Source organism: Pogoniulus pusillus, chromosome 21 (genome assembly GCF_015220805.1).
Source record: "Pogoniulus pusillus isolate bPogPus1 chromosome 21, bPogPus1.pri, whole genome shotgun sequence".
In the NCBI taxonomy this organism is placed as follows: domain Eukaryota; kingdom Metazoa; phylum Chordata; class Aves; order Piciformes; family Lybiidae; genus Pogoniulus; species Pogoniulus pusillus.
Window position 1 is genome coordinate 16,661,717 of NC_087284.1, and position 26,208 is coordinate 16,687,924.

Sequence of the window (26,208 nt, forward strand, 5' to 3'; positions counted from 1 at the left end):
GTTGTGGCAACCCCTCTGATCTAAGCTCCAAACAGCACCAAATTCTCTGCAGTCAGTCAAGCACCTGCAATTTGTGTATACCATGTAGCAGAAATGTGGCGTTCTTAGTTGAACTGCAGAAGAAAATCAGAAGTTCTACATAAAGCATTTAAGTTTTTATCTCACTAGATTTCATAAACTAAGCAAGATCACAACAGGAATCATCATCACAGAATCACAAAATGGCTTGGAAGAGACCTTAAAGACTAGTTTCAGGGTTGTCATGAGGGCAGACCCACCTCTTACTAAACCAGGCTGCTCGAGGCCTCATTCAGCCTGTTCTTAAACATAATTCAGCTATTTAAATAATTCTGGAAGTAGAATAGTCATTAAAATTTACTTTGAAAAGTAGGGATGATAGAAGAACCTCAACCTTTTAAAACTATGCTGCTTTCATAAGAATGTTTAAACAAATGCAGAGACACTATTCTTAACAACTTTATTGGTGTAATAAATGTAAAAAATTAGTCTCTGGAACATCACAAGAGCAAGAATTGTATATTGCTTACCTTATTTTAATAGGGAGTATACAATATGTTCTCACAAACTGAAACAGATGACTTCAAAAAGCAGTGCAATAATATTCCTGGTGTCACAGCAAGAGCCAGAAAGACAAGTCCCTCATATTTTCTTTAGTCTGAACCAGAGGGTGACATCACTACACTGATAAAACTGATAAAACTTTTTTGTTCCCACTTCTGTACTGCTTAGCTGCAAATCTTCATAAAACATCTTCAGAATAACGTCTGTAAAACCAGAAGGGAAAGAAAGCATCCAAAAGGCTCAGTGGTTTACTACTTTCAACCACAGTAACAGCTGAGCAAGTTTCATTCCGGTGCAAACACATGAATCACAAGGCGAAAACCTATTCAGAGCAAGGTCATCATGTTTTTTCTTCCTTGAAGAAGTCTCTTCCTTTCAGCTCTTCTGGTAGATAGTCCTGGTCTACAGGTTCCTTGTACATGGGGTTGTATTTATAGCCTTTACCATAGCCCAGGTTCTTCATGAGCTTAGTTGGGGCATTTCTCAGGTGCAGTGGCACAGGTGGCAGAGGACCCGTATGCATTCTCAGACACTCTTTAACATTGCTATATGCCTTGTATACCTCTATGGACTTGGGTGCTCTGGCAAAATACACTACACATTGTGCTAGAATCACCTGGAATGAAAGAAGAGGGCAAATGTTAAATAGCTTCCATCAAGCTCTTTGGAAAAAGGCCTGGTTGTGTAGCATGACAGGGATTATGTTTTAAAACTGACCTTTGCCTACTACTAAAGTATGACTACTATTATCTAACAACACAGCTTTTCATGATTTTCACTACTAGAAAAGAATATCTACTTCAGAGTATCAGATCATATTTTTTGTAACAGAGAGAAAAAAAGCACATCTCAAAAACACATTAGTACACACACCACATTTTAACAATAAATATGCAGTGAATCCTATTTTATGCCACAACACCTATCTCAAGAGCTGCAATCTTCTTTTGTCCAAGAAGGGACATGCTGAACAAACAACTAATAAATTTGCCTTGTGCTTGCAATCTTTCTCTTTTTATAATTAAAGATAGGATTTACAGTACTTTCAAATCAGTGAATTAATGAAGCCTTCACCTCACACTCTGGCATTCCAATGAAGTGACAGCCTTGATAAGCAGCAACCGCTTGTGTTAAAGCCAGGGGATCTGCCAGCCCTACAAAAAAGGATCAGAAAAAGCAGGTTAAAATCAGTTTACATTAGTTACTGCTTCTTCATTTTTCTTCTCTTTATTTTCCCCCTTCCTGCAGGATGGAAGGCTATCCACACACGTTTCAGAGTTGCTTTCTCAGATGCTGGAACTCCTGGTACAATACTTTGCAGCACGTAAGATATACTCCTTCTATCTACAGCATTCCTTCTCCTGTCCCCCTCTGCCCCCAGCCCCCCCCAAAAAAACCCAAAAATCTAAGTCACCACTATGATTTACATAGTGAATCTGCTGCCAGATGGTGACAGCCTCAGCAGCTTCCTACATATGAGATTCCCTTATTTTATGGAATTATGAAAGAAATGTGGAAATACTGCTGTAAAGATGTAGCTTACCCAGAACTTGTAACTTCACCCATCACATACATGATAAAAGTGCTGCTGCATCTGCTACTTTGGATAAGTCAATCAAGATGCCTTACAACTAGGGAGACAGCTACCAAGTCATAGGTTTGCAGGTCACCTTCCAGAGCCATTAACACAAACAGACAGGATGTGGAGCAGTTCAGCATTTTGTCTCTTTTTTTGCACATAGCAGTTTTGGGGTTGTTTTTTCACAAATACAAGTTTTTGGAAACCTGAAACACAGTGGATCTTCATTCAGCATTGTATTTTAACAGGAAATACTGCAAATACTGACCTATATCCTCACTTGCAAACCTCACCAGCCTCCTTGCCACATAGAGTGGATCCTCACCACCTTCGAGCATTCGAGCAAGCCAGTAAAGTGAAGCATTTTCATCTGAGCCTCTCATAGACTTATGCAGGGCCGAGATGCAATTGTAGTGTTCCTCTCCTGTTTAGAATAGGGGAGAAGAGAAACAGAAGGCTGTTTGGAAGAAACTGAGTGAAGTGCATTTAAGGCAACAGTGTGTATTTTACTAGATCACAGCAGGTAAATAGCTTTCTCTAGTTTTTCTGATGTGTATATGATTTTAGTGTTCATTAATGTCCAAGTTTTGAGCCATGAGCTGCCCAGGGCAGAAGGACAGAAAGGTTATTTTACCCCCAAGGGAGTAAAATAAAAACACACAGAACAAGAAGCTAAATATGAATGCCACTTACAAATATATATACAGGATTACAAAAGGTATTCAGGGAAAAGGAATATATACACACACCAATCTGCCTTGCCCCAGTTCTGTGCCTCAGCCTATCAGGCCAAAACCTCCCCCTGCTCAACCTCAGTAGGCCCAGGAGCAAGCCTCAATGCCCTCCAGCCCCAAACCAGTGGCACAGTTAGAAATTAGCTTGCCAGCCAAGGCCCAGAGAAGACCTCTCTCCCCCACCAACCAAGAGATAATGGCCTGCTGCATGTGCATAGAGATGAGGGAGAGAGCAAAAATTGGCTGCAAATTCCCTTATATAGGGAGATACAGAAAAACAGAGTAAACAATTATGATGTCCTGTATCCTCCCCCAAGTCTCTGGAGGATTTCCTTTATGATTATACCAACTAACTCCTAATTTCCTTTAACCTACAACAATGAATGTTTTCAATGTCTTCATGCTTTGACACTTGGAACATTCTATTAACTAGACAAGCATAACAGAACAACTGCAGATAAAGGGGAGGGTGCTTTTTGTTGTTCATTTTTAACACTGCAAAACAAATTGTTCAGTTTTGGTACCCTAATGACCTTGCTTTCAAAAGAAAAAAAACTAAACCAGGTATTTGAACAGTTAGAAAGAAGACTCTATGTAAGTATCTCCTGAATGACAAAGAGTGCTGTATTAGCACATACAAACCACTGACTGTTGCCTCTGGACATGCATACGACTCTGAAAAGACAACATGAAAACCACAGAAATCCACTACTTTAGAGATATTTTAGGATATTCCCTATCCATTACAACTTGAAAATAAAGTGTACATCAAACCAAACACAAGTTTGCTGTATTACACAGGGGAAGAAAGAGAACATTGCTGTGGATGTGCAGTGAAGGCCAATCACACAATCCACAATCTGGAGAGACTGCAGCACACAACCCTGGCAAACCTCTCAGAGATGCCGAATTTGGCTGTGTACACCTGCACTACTGGAAGGGTCTTGAAAACTGTAACAAAATCCACAACAAAAACCTGAAAAAACTGACTGCTAAGGAAGGACTGGGAAGACTGAAGTAATTACGAGGACTTTTTTTTGTAATGTTAAAGTTTAATACATGATTAGACATGGACTCTAAGGAGAAACAAAGCCATTCCACAGATCTTTTAGAGCTACAGAGCATCAGCACTACAAGCAACGAATGAGAATCTGCTTGCAATTTTACTCTGTGCAGTTGGCTTTGATTCTTATGCATTGCTTTCAATCAAACTTGTAAGAGTTTTTTGCTGCCATATTGCCGTTACCCTTTCCACACAAATGATCTTTTATTTTTTTTACCATAAGGGCCTAGCATTCCTTGGCTCACAGCTAACTGTGTATTATAAAGGCAACTGGCTGCATGCACAGCCATCTGTAAATACTTCTCCCTATAGCTAAAAGGATTTAGAGTCTGAGGCGGATGTCAGAACACATCACTGTTGCTTGCAGTGCTACAAAATAAAATGCCACGCACATGAGTGTGCAAACCAAGGATCCTGAACTGCAGCAACTGCTTCTTTCAAAGCCAGCAAAGCCTCTACAACTCCCAGCTCAGGAACTGGGTCCATCTTCCTGCGTTGCAGTCTGTAGGGAATTCAACACACACATTTCCAGTGCGAGCAGGCTGGCAGACAGCTATTTCTGCTGGGGCTCCGCACAAAGAGCCCTGTGGTATGCAGTCATCACTTCTGCCAACACAAACAATGTGTCTGTCCTCTGTCCTAACACATGGGTTAGCAGCAATTATACCCCAGCAGCTGAACTCATACTGTCCTATTGGAACTGGTGTGTCTTTGTCTCTTCAAGAAAGGAAGATGGCTTTTAAATATCTACAGAGGTTGCACTCACTCAGTTTTGGGTTTGTTTTTGTTGTTTTTGTTTTTTTTTACTGGAGTGCTTTTATACAGTCCTTTGACTACAGTAAAGTGTCATACTTGGGATAGCAGCTGGAGAGACTGAAGAATCAAGTGGGAATGTTGGGACTAGCGAATGCATTTGCAGGGGACTTCAGAGTACAGCAGCCTGAGAAAGGTACAGTTTTCTCCTGTTATCTCCTTCTGTCACCAACATTAACATTGGAAAAAGTCATCAATGTAATGACAACATTTCCACACCAGACTCAGACATGTTGAGAAAAGCTATGTTATTGTACTTTAAATGCAGCTTCAGTTAAAGAAAATAGTTACATGCAGTGGCTAAAGGCTTTTTATATTCCCTTTTACAAAAAAAGGTTTGCATATATTCTATGTGAGATACCAGAAGCAGTTTAAAATAGAACTTTTTACAGACTTATTTAGCAGTTCTATCTCTCAGGCTGGTCAGCAAATGTACAGATTTTGGCCTTGTTGGTGACAGTTAATGGAGCATATTGATGGCAAAACAAAAGTAAATTGTTTCTTAAAACATTGCTTGGCATAACATTTGATATTCTAGTGCATAACATTTGATATTCTAGTGCAGGGTGATTCAAGTACTGCTGAAGAACCAGCATACATATCAAGGAGAGTCACATAATATCTAATTTCTAACCCTCTCACACAGAAAATGGTAGTGGCCAACTACTGTGATGTCCAGCACTGCCAAGCCACAAACTTAGCAAGAGTCATTATCCCATTAGGAATCCTTAAATGCAATGATGCCACCTGTCCAAAGGAAGCTACAAAATTAATTACCTTTAAAAGCAACCCTAAAACACAAGGCCAACTGCTCATGTTCTTCCATACCATTGCTGTGTATACGAGCACTTCCAAAACTTTCAAAAGAGTACAAGTGCAATGGAAAATTTCCAACCCTCCAAAACCACAGGTCTTCACCAAATAACCTCTCCCCTTCTATGTCTGCAAATTGTCTTAGAAGACAATACTATAATAACCTTAAAGAAAAACTCATCTCACCATGCAGCTGTGCAGAGCAGCGAGCATTTCTTTCAGCTAACCTACACTTCCCAAGTGGTAAGCTAAAAAAAACCCCACTGTTTAGAAGGAATTTCTGAGTGAGCCTGCTACTCTGTAAAGGAAAAGTAATTTTTATGACAAATTTCATTCCACTTTCACCAGAACTCTTGGTATGAAAGGGGTAGAAGACACAGAAATTAAAAGAGCTCTTAAGAATGCTGCATCTTATAAACTGTTATCAGGTGCTTACCTGCTCGATCATACAGAATGTGGGATCGCTGTAGCCCCTCCTTTACATGTTCTTCTGTTATCAGAATGCCATCTGAAGAACCACTTTTGGTAGGGTCCAACAGAGTCATCTTCCCAGCTGCTAATCTGGCTTGAACTGCTAACTGGAGTCCATTCAGTCCTGTCCTTGCATCACCATCACAGAGGTAGGCTAGGGTGCTGAGAGCTTTATCCTCTATGTACACCTGGAAGCTACAACAGAATGCCCATCATTGTGAGACCCATCATACTCCTCTCCTTGCACTTCACGCTAGAGATGGCATTCCAAAAGTGGGGTGGAAGCTCTCATATCTTTGACCCCATTATTCTAACTTGTCTCTCATTAAATTGAATAGAAACTAGGACTAGGGTTTTGGCAGAGCTCAATTCTTGTACAGCCAGCTGAACTTCAGGGCATTTCACAGCTAGCACTTCAAATTCCTTATTGGAAAGACAATGAAAATGCAGGAAGCTAGCTGAATGCAATTGAGAGAACATAGCACGGCATAATGAACATGAGGTTTTGAACTAGCTACCAACAAAAAGCTGATATTGGATGTAGTCTAAAAAGCAACAACTGGAATGACTGTTTACATTGTAAAGCATGTATGCATCCTACATTCTTGTTTTGAAATGTAGTCAGCGGGGCACCAAAAACATGCTACTAGAGAGAAAAGGTAGCCCACTGGATGCAAGCCACTGCTCTGGCCATTTACCCCTTTAAGCATGCCAGGACTGTACAAACACAAGAAAAAGGCCAAATTCCAACACATGCTCTAAATGAACACGACAGAAAGAGCTGAAAAATGCAGCAGCAAGTGAAGGGTCTCCTGAGTTCTCACAGTAGGTCTATGAAAAATCTGGGAAAGTAACAAAGACTTCAAGCTCTTTCTGCAGGCTTTCTTCTGCTGGGCTGCAGCTCCCACTGCTGGGGCAGATGCAAACCAACTTGCCCAAGGATCTGACCCTCAGACTTTATGTAGACATAAATGGCTAAACACATAATGACTAAAGTGTTCACTAGGCAGAAGGTACAACTGATTTGAAAACAGCAGCTAGTGGAGTTACAGCATGGCATGAAATATCAGCCCTACCTCAGCCATTTCTAGTATGTGGGCTGAGAAATCAAGAGTGACATGTATCAGTGAGGGCTAACACAGTTTGGCATGATAGGCCATTTCTTATGTAGCTCTTATGTGTGAATAAAGGATTCACAACAGCCCTGCATGTCACTTATCATTTACTACAGTTATTTCCTACTGTTATTACCAGTGGTGAACAAAATGGCAGTGTCAGGGTTCTGAGACACACATATCCACTCATCTTCATCTCTTGTCTCTTCTGGAAATGGAAGAAGTGACAGGTGTCCTGGGAAGAGCATAGGGACATTGCCTAGTTGTGTAGGGACGAGGTCAGGAAGGCCAAGGCACAGCTGGAACTGAACTTGGCAAGGGATATAAATTAAAACAAGAAAGGCTTCTACAGGTACTTAAACCAGAAAAGGAAGGTAAAAGGAAGCGTAACCTCCTGATGAGCAACAGTGGGGAACTTGGGTCCCCTCCAGCCCTGACAATTCTATGACTCTATGAAAAGTGGTGTCCCTCAGGGGTCTGTACTGGGACCTGTGTGATGTAATAATTTTATCAGTGATACAAACAGTGGGATCAAGGGCACCATCAGCAAGTCTGCCAATGACACCAAGCTGAGTGGTGCTGTTGATGTGCCAGAGGGACAGGATGGCATCCAGAGGGACCTGCAGAGGTGGGCCCAGGTGAACCTCATGAGGTTCAACAAGAGCAAGTGTAGGCTTCTGCACCTGGGCAAGAACAGTCCTCACTATCAATACAGACTGGCAGATGAGGTGATAGAAAGCAGCCTGCGGAAAAGGACTTGGGGGTGCTGATGGCTAAGAAGCTGGACATGGGCAGCCAGTGTGAGCTTGCAGCTCAGAAGGCCAATCACATCCTGAGCTGCATCAAAAGATGCGTTGCCAGCAGATCCAGAGAGGTGATTCTGCCACTTTACTCTGCTCTGGTGAGACCTCACCTGGAGTACTGTGCCTAGCTCTCAATATAGGAAGGTCACGGAGATGATGGAGCAGGTCCAGAGGAGGGCCACAAAAAAGATGACGGGCTTGGAGCACCTCTGCTACAAGGACAGGCTGAGGTTGTTCAGCCTACAGAAGAGAAGGCTCCCGGAAGACCCAATAGCAGCCTTCCAGTGTCTGAAGAGGGCCTACAAGAAGAATGGAGGGAGACTGTTTACAAACGCCTGTAGTGGGACAACGGCTTCAAGAGAAGATTAGATTTAGGTTGGATGTTGGGAACAAGTTCTTTACCATGAGGGTAGTGGAACACAAAACAGGTTACCCAGGGTGGTGGTTGGGACCCCACCCCTGAAGATATTCAAGGTGAGGCCTGACAGTGCTCTTGGTGACCTGATCTAGTTGAGGATGTCCTTGCTGACTGCAAAAGGGCTTGGACCTTTGGAGAGCCCCTCTAACTCTGACCATTCTGTGATTCTATGACAGTGGCAGGGAAGACAAGAAAGACTTCACACAGAAATGCAACAAATGCTCTTAAATTCTGAACCTCATTTTTATGTTTTTAAATGCTTGGCTCTCACATTAGCCACAGGAGTGGGGCCCTCTCTCCATGGAGAGACTTCTGTAACTGCTAAGCCTGACAGTCTGCTGCCAGACTTCTTTCAGTTTGATGAAGCACCACACTGTGCTGTTTAAATCACCCACAGCTAATGGAAGGTTACAGATACTCAGAGTCTAGCGAAACCCAAACCCAAACAACTGCAGCTGAAACTATGCCTTGTACTGTAATCCTGCACAGAAAGGAAGGTCTCTCAACCACATTCAGGGTGTAGCTACAGCCACAGCTGTGCCATTACATTACAGCTGACGTGCCTCACTGCCTTATCTTCTAAAATTCACATTGCTACAATATGTAAAAGCCACAAATGAGCAAAATCATGAGGCAAGGTAACCTAAAAAGGGAACAGTTTTCTGCCCCTGCTCTGAACTTAGCCTTCAGGTTAGCAACTCTACTGTTTACATTCTGTGATAAAGCTAAAGGACAAAGTGGATTCTCTCTGATTTATTTCATGCAGGGTGCTTGCCAAATCATCACAATGTCAGTACACTGTAAATCACCTGGAGTACAAAGAAGCACCAACATGATATGTCATAACTTGCATAACAGTAGCACAGTACCAAGTATTATTCTTATTTGTCAGCTAGCTATTTTGGAGGTCAGGTAACATTTGTAATGAACATATTTGGACTTTTATTTTTCCCAAAACTTTCCCAAATGTAACACTATCTGACTTGGATAACAAGAAGCAGAGAAAGACAAAATCTCTCTTAAAACAAACTATTAACACCTCAGCAACAGCTGTCTCTCCCCACAGCATACCATAAAACACACCACACAACTTATTCTGCAACTAACGAACAGCAGTGTTGTCTCTGATCTGATTGAAAAAAACCCAACTTCTCAGAAGACAATAACCTTCTGTTAGGCAACTCCAAATAAATTTTAAGAGAGGATGCTTCACCAATCACTTAATGTAGCATGACTATTTCACAGACAATAGCAAGAAGTAACACACAGTAGAACACGACAAAGACTCAGCTACAGGCTTCCGCAGCAAAACAGATTTAAATATCCCAGGAGGGTGAGTCAGGAACTACAGGTCCAAGTATAAAACTCTATCCCAGTCCAGAGGGTGAGATTATGTTTTGGATCAGAGAGCCAGTGCTTTGAATTCTCTCTCTCTTGTAATCCCCCACCCCTGCCATATGCTGCCACTTCTTTTCTTTACTAGCTAGGGTTTCTCTTCCCACCCCTCAACTGCTCCATTCTCTCCCTGGCAGGCAGTCAATTCCTCTGGCTGTGCGCGTTAACACCCTGCAGCCCATAAAGTACTCACTCTGAGCTTTCGCTGCCACTGCCAGTCACAGAGCTGCTGTGCTGCTTGCCTTGGCCCAAAACCTGGACTCCTAAGGACCTGACTGCCCGCATCAGAATTGCCTCCATAGCTTCGACTGAGAGCTTCTCCAGGACAATCACCCGGCATCGGCTCAGAAGGGCAGCATTGACTTGAAAGGAGGGGTTTTCTGTGGTTGCTCCTATCAGGGTCACCGTCCCACACTCGACGTGAGGAAGGAAAGTGTCCTGAAGATGGGAGGGAAGCAGAAAAAGCTGATCTCAATCAATGACAACCTAAAACATCCCATGTGAGTAGGCTACTTTTTTACCTCTTTTGAGTCTTTGAGTTCCCTGTTGATATGACAAATAACCTCACTGACAAGACAGCTCATCTGCTCAGCTATCAAAATGATTTAATTTCAAGCACACATCACTTTATGGGCTGTTCAGCTTAATAACTCATGCTTGCACTGAGAATGACCCCACCAGCTGAAAAGAAACAGTGAAAATTTTGCAGATTTTTTAGTTTATTTATGTGACTTTGGTTTATTGCTTGTCAAAGATAAGAAATCATGAGATTGCCTTATCAAATACAGCTAAGAGTGAGGCTAGTTCCAAATACTCTTTGAATCAACCTTTAAGTTTACAATTCCCTACGTAATTCTATGAGATGTCTTAGAAAACTACAGGAAGATTGTTCAGTATAAAAACTGTACCTTGCAGTACAGAATTCACGTTTTCTAGGGTTATGATTAAAGAAAATACACTTAGGAAAAGAAAAAAACAAACTAGCAATGGGTGCAGCAATATATTAACCCAAAGTGCCATGACATGTCTCTTTCCTCACAGAGAAGAGAGTACAACATAAAAACACAAACACACCTTAGGCATGTTCACATTCACATTCTAGACATTTTCCAGAGTACCCCCAGGCTGAAATGAAGATGTGTGCAGCAAGTATTACTAACATAGCTGTACTGAAATAAAACACCAAACCCCTACCACCTAAACCCCAGCATGTAAGTCAAGTACAGCTACAGCTCAGCCTTTTATCAGAATCTTTGAACTGCAATAACTAAACGTTGATTGGAAGTTAATTATGGATATTTTAATGTTTCTCCCCAGTTAATCTACTAAAAACATTCAAATCAAAAGCCCACGGTAAGCTATTGCCTTAAGGCAGAGTGGAAAATTTTACCTAAGTGCTGACAAAGGCTTTTCTGGAAAACAGGCACAGCACAATACCTGCTGAGATTTATTGAAACGGTGGATCTCATCAATAAAGAGGATAGTTTTTCTCTTGAAGAGTCTTTTTTCATTCTGGGCTTGGCTGATGACATCTCGAACATCATTTGTCTTAGCACTTGTGGCTGACAATGTCACAAACCTCGCACCGTTCTTTTTGCTGCTGTTGGCTATGATGTGTGCCAGTGTAGTCTGAAACAGCAATAGGAGAAAGCTTTGTAAAAATGGATTTGGACACAGAAAGTACTCATTTGAAGGAAATATGTAAAGAATAAGCAATATATTCTGGTCAGTGATAGTGTTGACAGTTCATAGACTGAAATATTTTAGATGGTGTTATTATAGCGCACAGAAGACTTAAAAACTTCCTGCGAGAGGTAGCTGCCAATTCCACCACTGCATTTCTAATGCTTGCACTTTTACATCCCAGACCAATTCCATCTCAATACTGAAAAGGCCAGCAATGACAGCTGTCTCCTTTACCATGGAATAAGAACTCTTTGCCAAACACATGTCCGTTACAGCAGAGAGGGTGACTGCAATTTGCTGTGCAGTTATTTTGTGAGCATGTTAATGGATAAAGAGCTGGACTGCTCCAAGACACCTGCAGGAGAGTTTGCATTGCAATCACATTTAAGAAATAAAAAGATACAACGCTGTTAAGTAAAAGCTGTTCTACTACCACTACACATAACAATGAAATGCACTAGCCATCAGGTCTCTACAAAATCATGAGGATGTTAGTACTGAAATATTGTTTATACATGTAAGAAAATGTAGCTCTTTAAGGCTAAATAGTCAACAGCAATCAAATGCTGGCCCACAGAACTAAAAGGTGGCTGATGGACAAAATTTTGGCTGGTTTTAGTGAGCAGCTGGGCTGTTTTTTTTCTTTATAGACAAGTTCCTCAGATCAGTATTTATTTATAGGGATTTTCACTGAGCTTATACATGAACAATCTTGGGTACTACCTCACATGCAGATTTACTGCACCTGAACACACCATAAGCATAATTTCCAGACTTTCCTTCACAACCCTTAGTAAAATTGATTGTCTATCTATTTAAAAGTACTGCTAGAAAGAAATCCAGGTGATTCTTCCACCTCACTCACTCTTCTATTAAAGAAGCTCAAGGAGACTAAAGACAGGAGAGCCACAGCAGATGAGGAGTGGGACAGGTGCTGACAAAGCTGCTTCAGAAGATACTCCAAGTACTGAGGTTAAAGTGACAGGTGCTGCCAACCTGATCCTCCCGCAGGGAGATTGCAGAATCAACCAGTCACCACATGGTCACCAGTGGTACTGCAGCACTGTTCTGTCCCTTAAAGGCATCGCTGGAAATGCAACCAGCCCAAGGGAACTGGGCTAAGGGGGAGGATGTACTGCTATTTATTCTCATGTTAGTTTTAGTGGGGACTACCAAAGAGGTGTCATTTCACATCCTGACGTAAGACCTGCACCCGTGTCAGATCCTCATGGTAGTGTTGGGTTAACAGTTGGAGTTTATGATTTTAGAGGTCTTTTCCAGCCTTAATGATTCTGTGATTCTCTACTCCTATGAAAGCCTGCTATTTCCTTCTATTTTCTTATGCTGCTTTTTCTTCTACCATCCTCAGCAAAAGTCAGTAATATGCTGCACTGTTTTCTGCCACTTTATTACTAACAGGTTACAACCAAGAAACATGTACCTCTGTGGAGGCTTAACTTAAGTAAGGAAGCCTCAGGCACAGAACTGCAATTAGTATGCTAAAGCCCTGTTTTCACTAAATTCAGGGCCAACATATTTCAGGGATAAGGAGAAAAGTATCTGATATGGAATAAAGTAGAAGAAAATGCACTGAATATCCCTCATAAACTGAAATAAATTTTGAAGTAGGTTTGATTGCTACATTAGCAGAACAGTATTTTAAAATAGTGACACTGACTTGGTAACTTAATATGAATGAGTACATCCACATCAAAACCACAACAAGCAGGAAGACAGAACCTAAACAAGCTGATATTCTCCTCATTATATGGATTTTTCTTCTTTAGATTATGTTTTTCTCTTATGGAGAGGAGTAGGAGCATTGTTTCCCCTAAATTAAGTGGTACTAATATCAATGAGGAGTTTGTTCCTGCAAACTAACCTTTTGCTAACTTCACTAAAAATTTCACCTTAAAAATATCCTTGCCCCTTCCAGAAATTACTTTCAGTTATTTTCCATTATGCCCCCAGACTGTCCAAACTCACACCTATTATCTCCAGTTTTATGCTGACAATGGCAAGACCTTACTAACAGGATGAGGTGTTGCCACCATAAGGACCCATTCTGAAATGTGGAAGCACATGATAAACCATTGCTCAAGTTGAAAGTATAGCTCAGTAGTGAGCTACACTTTCAACTTGAGCCTGTGGTCACTAATTTCCAGATCCATTACATGCAGAACACACACTTCACTTGTGAAACTCTCCTCCACTGTCTTCCAAATTTCTTCATGTTAACCCAAATGAGAATAACCTTTCCCAAAGGCTGCAATCATCCAAGACGTGTAAAAATCCACTGACCAAACACAAAATAGCCAGACAAGCCTACTCCCAGCAGCTACATTACCAGTTCCCCCAGAATTTGATACAAGTTATGGATGAAGCAACCCACAAAACATGCTTGGCTCCATGCAGCCCTGTCAGCACAAGTAAGCCAGCAAGATCTGCCATTTTGGTTTGCAGGATATTGTTAGAAGAATTTTCTATATATTCACAAGTCTCCTTGAGTGGGCAGTTCTTTCTTGGTGTAATCTAATTGCCTACTGTCTGTAGGGACTGAGCTGGGCAGTGCAACCTCACACTCATGTCAGGAAGAGAACAGTACAAAGCAAGTACAAATTAAGCCATCCTGTTGATGCTGATGTCCAGTAACTAACATCAACTGTCTTAGAAATAAGGTGGTCCTAACAGGCCAGCAAACTGCCCACCAGAACCCCTTTCAAGAATAAAGAGTAGCACTGCCCAGCTCCCTTCAGAAAGTGGAATTGAAAAAATTAAGACTAGTGTATGTGGTCAGACTGCAGTCAAGACTCCAGTCCAGAAGACTATCTTACCTCACTTTTGTTTCAAGACCAGGTAGACCTTGTTCATGGATCTACCTAAAGGTGCCTGTTGACAGACTTTCCTTACACAATTTAGTAAAACAGCCATTGTGTGTGTCACAGCAAATCCAGTTACACCTGTATTGTGTCCAGCAGTCATGTCAGAGAGCTCTGGCCAGGTGTACAGAACAGCTCACAGTTGCTCCGTTCCAGCCTCAGAGCACTTTTCACAAGGACCTGACATTCATGCTACACTTACAGGAGCACTAGGTGTGCTTAGGTGACCAAAGAAAACCTCACACAGGTCTGCACTACTGTGTAGAGTGCCGCGCAGCATGGATTATTCTTGAGAGGGGATAATCTAGTTGGCATCCAGGCTTCCCCACCAAGTGACTTCACTGCTTTCTTCCAGAACAAACCACACTAAATTGTTTGCAATGAAAGATTGACCACCCACTGCAAAACACAAGCCCAACAGGATGGCTGCACTGATAGACTTGCAGGGTCTAAACTACCTTACCAAGGTTGTGAACTGTTTTTTTCTGCAGCCCTCTGAACATGACTTCCCATGTAATTTTCCCTCTTCCTTTATTCTAGATGATATTTTCCTATCTTTGCTTACACAGAGTTGCTATTGCAGCCTGTTCTGACTCTCAACTCTCCCTCTGAGGGCAACAGAGCCATAAAGTAAGTTGACATGCAGTCAGGAAAGGCCATACTCCATTTCACTGGTTTAAGTGAGACACCAACAGTGCCAGTGTCCTTGGAGAAGTTCTCTGGGATGCAACCTAAAAAGCTGGAGTCTGTCCTACCAAACATGGCTGAGCCAACTGCGAGCTATGATGGTGCGTCACAGGAGAGGAACTGTTTCTAAAGGAAACTGGCAAGATAGCAGATGAACATGGCCCCGGGACATCATCAATAAACACAACCAGAAGTGGCAGCAGCTGGCATTTATGTAAGGGCAGATGCTATTCTTACCCATCTTGTTTAGTTCCTCACATCCCAAATAGCCCACTGTGCGACTACTGGAGGAGTAAGGTGTCACTGAACAACAGCCACAGCATGTTGTTTACAGCACTTCAGAACCCAAGTCCAACCAACATCAACAGATGCAAGGTCACTGCATAATATTTACTGAAATGGAGCTGTGCCTCCATTCACTGCATTCAGATTTCTCTCTGCTTTGGAAGATATTCCAACTGCTTTATAAATACAATCGTGTTTCCTCTCCCATTGTTCTCTAGAATTTCTAGAGAGCTACCCAAAGTTATCCCTCACTTGAATTGGCAAAAGACAATCAAGCACACTCTAAACAAACACTTCCCCAGGCAACTGCAAAGACAAAAAAAAACTTTTTTCAGTGTTTTTTTGCTTTATGCTACTGTAAAAGACATCACACATTTTTAGTTAAAAATCTCACAGTCATCCATCAGAAGAATTCATTACTTCAAATAGCTCAAATTAGGCCCCAAGCAGTACAAATAAGAGGAGTGGTGAGAGTCTTGCTCTCTGCAACTCCCCAAAAGAAAGCTGTAGTGGAGTGGGTACTGTTCTCTTCTCCCTAGTGACAAGTGATAGGATGAGAGGAGATGGCCTCAGATTGCATCAAGGGAGTTTTAGGTTGGGTATTAGAATAAACCTCTTCACTGAAAAGGCTTCTCTAACACCGGAACAGGCTCCCCAGGGAGGTGGCCGAGTCCTCATTCCTGGAGGTGTTTAAAAGACACAGAGATGTGGTGCTGAGGGACATGGTTTGGCATCAGACTCGGTAGAGTTAGATAATGGCTGGACAGGATGATTTTGAAGGTCTTTTCCAACCAAAACATTTCTATGACTTTAATAAATACACTGAAATAATCAAATAGCTATTTAAGTAATCATTTGAATTAATTAGCAGATCAGAATACACTGGAGGGAAGAAGCAGTAAACATCCACAGTGCTAAATATCTAAGTTGGACTTAACTGTCTTTGCCTCAGTGTGTCCTACAGCAAAGTTCTGAATAATAACAAATTAAGGAAATACAAAGGAGTCCTAAAATGTAAACTCAGTGGAAACTTGAGTCCAACCTCCAAGATAATTTACTGGTGTTTTTAATGTTTTGTACTCATACCAAGATGGCAATTTTTTCCTCAGTGCTAGAATGCAGAAACAGTCCCGAGAAAATCACACATGAATGTTCTTTCTCTTTTGTAGGGAATAGGTTCTGGACACTTGCTGCCTATTTTTTTTCTTCTTTCTCACTAAAAAGCAAGCATAAAAAGCAATGCTCACTGTATTTAAATGCAAAATGTTCAGGTTTATAAGGCTTAAAATGTATCTATGGCAGCAAAATTATTTTGTGCTCAAGTTACACTGTGTGTCCCCGCAAACTCTTTCCTAAAATTGGTACCCTGTGGCAGACAAGCAAAAATCTAAATCCCTGCACTAAGGTGTCATAAATCACAGCATGGCTTACTCGGATTACACTAGGATTCAGACAGGCTTTTAAAATTTGCATCGTCAGGATGAACAAGCTAACTGTTCCTAAGTTAATCACCACGGCATCTCTTTGAGGCCATGTTTCTTCTTCTCGCCTGTGTCTGGTCAGCTTCTTAAAAGCAGAAAATATATCCTTGTGTTCAACACTTAATAGTGACAAAAGTTAAAACCAAAGCCTTTTCACATAGAGAAAATTTGATTCCTAAGGAATAAGGATGACAAATGAAAATTACAAAGACTACACTCCCTTAAAATTTCCCATTGGAATGGGCTGCCCAGGGAGGTGGTGGAGGCACCGTCCCTGGGGGTCTTCAAGAAAAGACTGGATGAGGCACTTAGTGCCATGGTCTAGTTGATTGGATAGGGCTGGGTGATAGGTTGGACTGGCTGATCTTGGAGGTCTCTTCCAACCTGGTTGATTCTATGATTCTATGATTCCACCTCTCTCTCTGACCATCTTACATAAGTCAAGCTACATCCCTTTTTAAAATGAAATTTTTAGATGTAATCCTTCTTTACCTCATCTTCTCCAATCTCTGATACTACCTTGTTAAAGTATACCAGCTAGTTTACTTCAGATGTATGTTATCCAGCCTAAACAACCAGTTATATCACCACTAACAGTATTTATCTATCCAGTATTCTCACATCTGCCCCTCATTAACTGTGATCAACTGGCATTATTATTCAAATAACATACATATCAACTCTCTTTTTGCCTTCCAGTAAGTATGCTAAGAGCAAGCTGCTGTTATCTCTCTTCATGCTAGTGTTAGTCTTTGTCATTATTTTCCCTGTCCCAGATTTTCACAGACCAAAGATATCCATATATACAGTACACAAAACTTAGTACTGTGCACACATGGCACTGACATGTGTATAATGACATAACCATGTATTTTGTTTGTCTAGCTTCTCCTCTGCCCATCACCAGTGTAAAACACTCACAATTAAGGCAGGATGTTTAGAGTACTCCCTTCTGATTACACCTGAGGCGTTCATTTGTTCCGCCCCTCACTACAGCTGTGGATCCCTTCACTGCTGTGCTGTAAGTCAGGATTCGTCAGTTTCCTCTGATATCGAAGCAGAACAAGAACAGTCAGATCCTGCAGACACCAGTTCCAGAGGGTTTGTTTAGATGTGCACGAGTGCCTGGCCACAACCTCAGCTCCCTTCTGTCAGGGGCCATAATGTGTGAGTTGAAGCAAACCTCTATAGTGGCAATTTCCTAGGAATTTTTATGGATTATGTTGTCACTGTTGCAACGCTTATCAGCTTCTATGTTCTACCTAACACAGCGTGTGTATACCCAAAGTGTAAGCTGCAGGGAGCTGGGCTGGTGGGGCTGAGCCGCTTCTATTTTACTCAGAAAGCAGGCTGTGTTTCTGTAATCTAAGCGTGAAAGTGGAGGCATCAGGCAACACAGAGAAGCCAAGGAAACATGAAAAGAGAGGTAGTTGAGAAAAAACAAATAGTTTTCATCCTTTAAGTCCACCGAGCCTCGAAAGCTACATGAAGCAGAGAAGGACCTCAATATCCAACCCCAGCTGTACGGTGCGAACCGGTGGCTGGAGGCAAACCGCCCCAGTCCGGGATTGCCGCCCGCCGGCGGGGCCGCACAGGGCAGGCACAGCGGTGGGGCCTGGCGGCAGCACTCACCTTGCCGCAGCCCGGTGGCCCCCAGAGAATGAGGGAGGGGACTTCGTGAGACTCCAGCAGGGATCGTAGCAGCGTCTGCGCTCCCAGCACCCGCTCCTGCCCCACATAATCCCCCAGTGTGTCCGGCCGCAGCTGTTCGGCCAGGGGCTTCCCCTCCAGCCTCTGCATCAGGCTCGCCCCGCTCAACGCCAGCCTGCCGCCCGTCTCCGCCGAGCCTCCCTCTTCCGCTTTCACGATGGCCTCCTCTCGCCCTGCCCCGCTCCTCCGGCCGGGGGCTACCGGGCTTTGTCCTCCGACACGGCTCTTGTGGAAGAGGGAGAAGACGGGTGTGATGGCGGCCGGGCAGGCCGCCTCCGGCTTCCCCTCCGCTGGCGGGGCGGTGGCGAAGCGTGGCCGCTTAGAAGGGGGCGACGCGCCCGGCTCCCTTTCATCTTCCCCGGCCTGCAAGCACTCGTCCAGGTGCACGTTGATGTCGGCTCCCGGCAGCTCCCGCAGACACACAGGGCACCGCACGAGCGGCTCTTCCGCGGCGCCCTCCATCGGCTCCCGCCACAGGCAGCGCCAGGTCCCGCGAGGCGAGAGCGGGGCGGGAAGCGAGGCTGGCGCAGCCCCGCGGGAGATGTAGTTCGCGAAGGGCGCAGACGTTCCCGCCGAGCCCTCGGCGTGCCCCACGCCACGGAGGCTCCTGGCACGGGCGGGAAGGCCGCTGTGAGCAGGGGATGCTGAGAGAAGCCTTCCCTCAAGCCCCTGCGCTCCTCGGGCATGGCGGAGCAGGTGATTGCCCGCAGTTGTGCCTGTGACCCGTGTGCCTAGTATTCTGCCTTGGCACAAGATGTTGCAGACGCTTTGAGGTGTGCAGTGTCTCTGTGGTCTCTGGCCACTTGCAAACCAGCCACTTCCAAAATCGAAGCCTAGGGACTGGTACCATTTGCCAGTAGCCTGGCTTGCTAACTTCTCAGTGTACCCTGACATTAGACTGACCTGACTGTGACTGGGGGAAGCACAGGGTTGTCACCTCTGGTCTGCAGTGTGCGGGTCTCTACTCACTACCCTGCCTCTGAGGGGTATCACAGTATTATCAGGGTTGGAAGAGACCTCACAGATCATCAAGTCCAACCCTTTACCACAGAGCTCAAGGCCAGACCATGGCACCAAGTGCCACGTCCAATCCTGCCTTGAACAGCTCCAGGGACGGCGACTCCACCACCTCCCCGGGCAGCCCATTCCAGTGTCCAATGACTCTCTCACTGAAGAACTTTCTCCTCACCTCCAGCCTAAATCTCCCCTGGCGTAGCTTGAGGCTGTGTCCTCTTGTTCTGGTGCTGGCCACCTGAGAGAAGAGAGCAACCTCCTCCTGGCCACAACCACCCCTCAGGTAGTTGTAGACAGCAATAAGGTCACCCCTGAGCCTCCTCTTCTCCAGGCTAACCAATCCCAGCTCCCTCAGCCTCTCCTCGTAGGGCTGTGCTCAAGGCCTCTCCCCAGCCTCGTCGCCCTTCTCTGGACACGCTCAAGCATCTCAATGTCCCTCCTAAACTGGGGGGCCCAGAACTGAACACAGTACTCAAGGTGTGGTCTAACCAGTGCAGAGTACAGGGGCAGAATGACCTCCCTGCTCCTGCTGACCACACCATTGCTGATGCAGGCCAGGATGCCACTGGCTCTCTTGGCCACCTGGGCACACTGCTGGCTCATGTTCAGGCAGGTATCAATCAGCACCCCCAGATCCCTCTCTGTCTGGCTGCTCTCCAGCCACTCCGACCCCAGCCTGTATCTCTGCATGGGGTTGTTGTGGCCAAAGTGCAGCACCCTGCACTTGGAGCTATTGAACGCCATCCCTTGGACTCTGCCCATCTGTGCAGGCAGTCAAGGTCCCGCTGCAGGATCCTGCAGCCAAGCCTGGGAAGAGCAAGGCTATATGACCCCCCTGAAGTGGAGCTGCTTTGGGCTTAGACTAATAAATGTTGCCAAGGTCTGTGTATTTGCTTGGGTTTCACCCGGGTCTTCATTGTGAAGAAAGTATTCTCAGTTGAAGAGTTACCAATGAAGTCTTCTTACCAAGGAAAATACTTACCTCATATCACACAGACTATAGGGCAGGCTGTATTGGAAAGAAAAGAACCATAAGTAGGGGGATTTGCACCTTAATTTACCACCTGAACTTGACCCAGTGGCAATTCTTTCCATGTTACATCTTGTTTTCTTTCCTAAATTATCTTTTTTGGTTTAATTATATACTGTTACATAATCGTTTCCAGCTTGTAAAATTCAGGTCAGTCTAATGTCAGGGTATACTGGGAAGTAAACAAGCCAGGCTCCTGGCAAATGGTACCAGTCCCTAGGCTTCAATTCTGCAAACAGCTGGTTTGGCAAATGGCCAGTGGGGCAGAAATAAAGGTTTTTATTTGACCTGAAGATGGCAAAAGACTGAGTTTCAAGTGAAAAAGGGGTGATTTTGTGTAGTTTTTGGCTAGTTGTCTGCCTATTTATATTTCTCATCAGTTTTAGAAGCATTCAAGGTATTGCATATTATTTTCACTGTGCAAATATGTTTTTTCCCTGCTATTGGGCAGGAAAAGCAGCAGGACTGTAGCCACATACCCCCCATCCATACAGCAGGACTGTAGATATATAACCCCTGTGCATACAGCAGAAGTGTAGGTAGATACCCACTGTGCATACAGCAGGACTGTAGGTAGATAACCCCTGTGCATACAGCAGGAGTGTAGGTACATACCCCTTGTGCATACAGCAGGAGTGTAGGTAGATACCCCCTGTGCATACAGCAGGAGTGTAGGTAGATAGCCCCTGTGCATACAGCAGGAGTGTAGGTAGATACCCCCTGTGCATACAGCAGGAGTGTAGGTAGATACCCCCTGTGCATACAGCAGGAGTGTAGGTAGATAGACCCTGTGCATACAGCAGGAGTGTAGGTAGATACCCACTGTGCATACAGCTAGGCAAGTTTCTGTGGTATTGTGATATGTGTGTATTTTCTGACTTTATAAGTGAGGATGTAGTTCATGTTTTGCTTAAAGACAGAGATTGGCTTGCTGAAGATGACCTAGAAGAAAGCATCTCAGGCCAAAGCTGAGGAGTATAAATGCTGGGAGGAAGGTTTTAAGTGAAAATTTACAACTTTTAGAGTAGTTTCTCTCTTTTAAAGTTAGTTGTATGAAAGGACGTGTTTACCACCATTAGTAAGTTTGCAGCTGACAGCAAGTTGGGAGCAAGTGTCAGTCTGTTAGAGGGTAGGAGGACTCTGCAGAGGGACCTGGACAGGTTGGATAGATGGGCAGAGTCCAACGGGATGAGATTTAACAAGGCTAAGTGCCAGGTTCTACACTTTGGCCACAACAACCCCATGCAGCGCTACAGGCTGGAGAGCAGCCAGAGAAAAAGGGACCTAGGGCTGCTGGTTGACAGGCAACTGAAAATGAGCCAGCAGTGTGCCCAGGTGGCCAAGAGGGCTAATGGCATCCTGGCCTGTGTCAGGAATAGTGTGGCCAGTAGGACCAGGAAAATCATTGTGCCCCTGTACCCAGTGCTGGTTAGGCCACACCTTGAGCACTGAGTCCAGTTCTGGGCCCCTCAATTTAAGAAAGATGTTGAGGTGCTTGAATGGGTCCAGAGAAGAGCAACAAGGTTGGTGAGGAGTCTGGTGCACAAGCTCTGTGAGGAGAAGCTGAGGGAGCTGGGGTTGTTTAGCCTGGAAAAGAGGAGGCTCAGGAGAGACCTCATTGCTGTCTACAACTACCTGAAAGGAGGTTGTAGCCAGGCGGGGGTTGGCCTCTTCTCTCAGGCAACCAGCAACAGAAAGAGGGGGGACTGTCTCAAGCTGCACCAGGGCAGATTTAGGCTGGATGTTAGGAGGAAGTTGTTGCCAGAGAGAGTGATTGGCATTGGAATGGGCTGCCCAGAGAGGTGGTGGAGGCACCGTCCCTGGAGGTGTTCAAGAAAAGCCTGGATGAGGCACTTGGTGCTGTGGTTTAGTTGATAATGTTGGGTGATAGGTTGCACTTGAAGATTTTGAAGGTCTTTTCCAACCTGATTCATTCTGTGAGGTGGTGACTTGGGGGAGGAACCTCTCACTGTGCTGTGGAATAAAAACCCTTCTACAGAGAAGTAATCAATCTAACAGCTTGACTTGTAATTACTTCCTAGCCAATCTTATCATTAGATAAGCCTCAATGATCCTACATCATATAAGTACTAGGTGCATAATGAGAGCCTGTGGTGGAAGGGAGCCCAGCTGAGCCCTGTGCTCTTCTGCAGCCTTCAGCATGGGGGCTGAAGTTACTACCCTTTTGTAAATTGCTTATTTCTGTGGCATAAGGTAGTGAGAACAAAGAAAAGGACTGTCCAAGCCTAAACCACTTAAAAAAATTAATGGACATAATAACAGAGTCCTTGCATGTCAATTTGCTGGAAGTGCAAGAGAGAGAACACACTGAGCAACAGGGAACCACTGAAATGGTTAAAAAGTGGGGGCCAATCCCTACAGTGAGGTCTGCAAGCAAGAGCAGTATTTATCGATTTGATAAAGCTAAGTACTTTCTATGAACAAATTAAATTACATTGGTCTTGTCACCTGCTTGAATTATCTGGTGTTGAATGTAGACAAGTAGGTAGAATGGCATCTGTGAGCAGCTGCTGCTGTTAACTGTGTATTGGTTCAGAGAGTATAAGGAGAGAGAATTTATAGAATAGAAAGTATTACAACAATGACAGTTTTCTAAGCTGAAACACATCAGTAACACTGATGCATCTTATTTGTGTTTCTTCTATACAGCCAAGAAAGAGGAGAAATCAGAAGTTATGAGTGTTCACTGGTTTACGAATCTAAGGTGGAGAGGAAAACCGAGAGTAAATTAACTGGGCAGAGTATGAAGCTACTTAAAATTAATAGGTTGGAGGAGATCAATACACGATACAGCCACAACAGACTGGAAAAAACAGCCTTTTTTCAGAGCATGGAAAGAATGGAGAGGACCAGAAGTTTTCAGGAAGAAAAAATCAGGGAATCGGGTCGTGGAACAGAAGATGAAAAGGTAACCAACTAACTACATAATTAATTTCATCTTCCCAAAGCACTGTTCCTTTCTTCTTTCAGCTATTTCAAGAGTTTACTCTGGTGTTTCCCAGCAGAGTTGAATTTTTCATTACCATTTGTGAGAATGTATTTGAGCTCTAAGAATCTGGTCAACACCTTTTGATCTTTTGGATTCACAGAAGTAAGCATGTATGTTTTTATCCTGGAGTTTATTTACAGCTGCACTTTTATTTAGAAGTTGTAAAGAAGTTGTTTGGTTTTGCAGCTCTTCAAGATCAGAAGGTAAACATAGATTTTGTTGTGTTCTTGTTTTGAAAGCATTTTTTTCTGCCTAACAGCTTTGGAGTTAGTGGCCACCTAAGAAATGGGCAAAATTCTCAGAGGAACTAATGCAGGTTTATCCTTTTGTCCCAACTAGCTGGGGAGCAGGGCACAGTTACATGCAGTGGGTCATGACTGCAAGGCCAAACGCTGTCTATTGTCCATTCCTACCGTCTCCAATAAGAAAGGTGCTGGACATCACAGAATGTGTCTCTGGCAGGAAAATGGCTCTATGAGCAGCCAAAATGTGTTTAGAGCTAGAAACACATTTATTTGTGTTATGCTTTTTCTTTGGAAGAGTCCAGAGGAGCCAGTATTCATATTGGTACATCATTTAGACAAGAAGTGTGGAAATCTTGCACTGAGACAATGAGGAATTAACTTTACAGAAATGTTTGTGAAAGAAATTGATAACCTTGAGCTGTGTCTGTGTCCAGATTGTGCTGACATGGTAGAGGAGTTTTTCAAGTATTGTGAATATATTTTATCTGAATATTTTCAGTCTTCAGTAATTTACTACAATTTTTACTTTGTAGAGAAACAGTTTTATCTATTTATTAAAACAATTGAAGCATGTCTTTCATAAGTAGAATGTGCTTATTTTAGAGATTTTCACTTTGTGTTATAGTGAAAATTAGAATAATAATAAAAAAAAAAGAAATGTGGGCCTTAAGGTGGTCTGGAGACTAATATTGGCTCCTTTAAGATGCCAAGATTTCTTCCCATGTGGAAATCGCAGCTTGCACAGGTGAGAAAGTAAAAACAGATGTACTTGTCATGTAGCTCTTCCTGAGTTTTGTCTCAGACAGGTCAGGAAGCAGGCTAGGAGAGCTGCTTTACCTGTGTTAGCGTGTTTGAGTTTGATGATGAACCGCAGGTAGCAGCTGAGGTGGTGAGGTTTTCCCCTTGTTTTGTCTGCAAAATCTCTAACCCATTTCTTTGATGTTTGCTTCATCAGTCTAATGTTTGAACCTGGCTCTTTGTTAAGAGTGCTGTAAGTAAAGGCAGGGAGAATTTGTAGCTGCAGTAAGGGAGAATGGAATACATTTAGAAGATGAACAGCTGGTGGCTAGTTGCAGTCTAAAGAAATAGCTCTGTATTCCCATTTTAGCTCTTCAGTCTCCTGAGGACAAGACTTTAAAGGTGAAAGGCAGTGCATCAGAACTCTGGTAGTATACCCCACTGGAGTGAGGCTTCCAGGTACATGAACATTAGGTATATGTCTCCTAAGCTTTTAAAACTTAACAGTCATAAAAGTTTTTCAGGAATTTCTCAGTGGGATACAGAATTGGGCCCTAGCTGTGGTGTTCATGTCAGTGAAAGGAAAAGCAAGACCTTCCTTTGAAAGGACTTGGCCTGGTTGCCTGATGAGCAGTTGTATTGGAACTGATGAGGAGGGGAAAAAAGAAGATTGTGCTGGCAGGAAATACAGTAAACTTTGCTCAGGTGTTTGCTTTTACATTTGTGTGCATACGTTCATAATTCCTGCAGATGAAGTCGAAGTCCTGCTTGCTTTGGAAGCAGTGGAAGAGGGCTGCAACTCAAAAGACCATCTAGAAGAGAATGGTCTAAGTGTGTACTTGCTGTAGGAAATAATGCTGTCTAAAACTGATTGTGATTAGAGCAGAAAATTATCCCTATCCTGGGGAAAGAAAAAACCAATCAAAAGTACCAAACTCAAACTTTTGTCTAGGTACAATGTTTTATGAAATAAGAAAACATACTTCATCTTTCATCACAGTATATTCTTCTAACGCCAAAATTATAATTAAAAGAATACTTTCGTAGACATTAAAGAAAAAATACTTTCATAGACATTAAAATGCAGCTATGGCAATCGAAGCCAACAATTGTTGCCCATCAGTTATGAAGAGCGACTTGGTGGCGTGGTGTCCTCTAGATGGCAGCCTTTGCCACACCAGCCCTCCTCCACAACCTGTTTGCTCTTGAAGAGAACGGCTCAAAGTAGCTCACGACCAAACTGCTCCTCGCCTGTTTCACGTGTCTTTTGTTCAGAATGTGCTCTTCACCCCCATTCACGCAGTTGGCCGAACGTGGCTTTGTATTTCGACTGAGTTCCGTATTCAGGAATGAACACGAACTTTTGCTTCAGGTTATACATTAACCGGTGAAAGACATTTTGTTCTGTAGAAAGAGTTTTCATGCTTGAGAAACGGATTAAAAAAAGATAATAGAAATCCAGACCCACCCTTGTTGCACTGAACAGCAACACCAAGGAGTTGTGCTGGCTCAAAGGAGGGAGTAGCACGGGGTGGGAACAAGCAGGTGTGAGAAGGTGAAACCACTGCTTTTGGCAGCAGCACCAGCCTTCTGCAAAGGTACACTGATTGTGGAACTGGCACACAATTAGCTGGATTAGCTCACAGTGGGGTCCTTG

At 43.5% G+C, this 26,208-nt stretch overlaps 2 protein-coding genes across 5 annotated transcripts in view; one reads left to right on the forward strand and one right to left on the reverse strand.

The window, feature by feature from the left end:
- Positions 1-461: 461 nt before the first annotated feature.
- On the reverse strand, positions 462-19,064 carry WRNIP1 (WRN helicase interacting protein 1). The gene is made up of 7 exons (XM_064161093.1): positions 18,437-19,064; positions 11,224-11,415; positions 9,980-10,224; positions 6,021-6,250; positions 2,430-2,585; positions 1,657-1,736; positions 462-1,198 (listed from the first exon to the last, which is right to left on the reverse strand). The coding sequence occupies exons 1-7, from the start codon at positions 18,974-18,976 to the stop codon at positions 923-925; spliced, it is 1,719 nt and encodes a 572-aa protein (XP_064017163.1). The 5' UTR covers positions 18,977-19,064; the 3' UTR covers positions 462-922.
- Positions 19,065-22,676: 3,612 nt separating this feature from the next.
- MYLK4 (myosin light chain kinase family member 4) overlaps positions 22,677-26,208 on the forward strand; it is a 58,479-nt gene continuing 54,947 nt past the window's right edge. The window contains exons 1-2 of one of the 4 annotated variants that reach the window (XM_064161091.1): positions 22,677-22,745; positions 23,229-23,487. In XM_064161091.1, coding sequence (XP_064017161.1) covers positions 22,720-22,745; positions 23,229-23,487 — 285 coding nt within the window. In that variant the 5' untranslated portion in view covers positions 22,677-22,719. Of the gene's footprint in view, positions 23,061-23,228; positions 23,488-26,208 lie in introns of all 4 variants that reach the window. The other 3 variants (XM_064161089.1, XM_064161092.1, XM_064161090.1) reach the window with 3 other exon arrangements.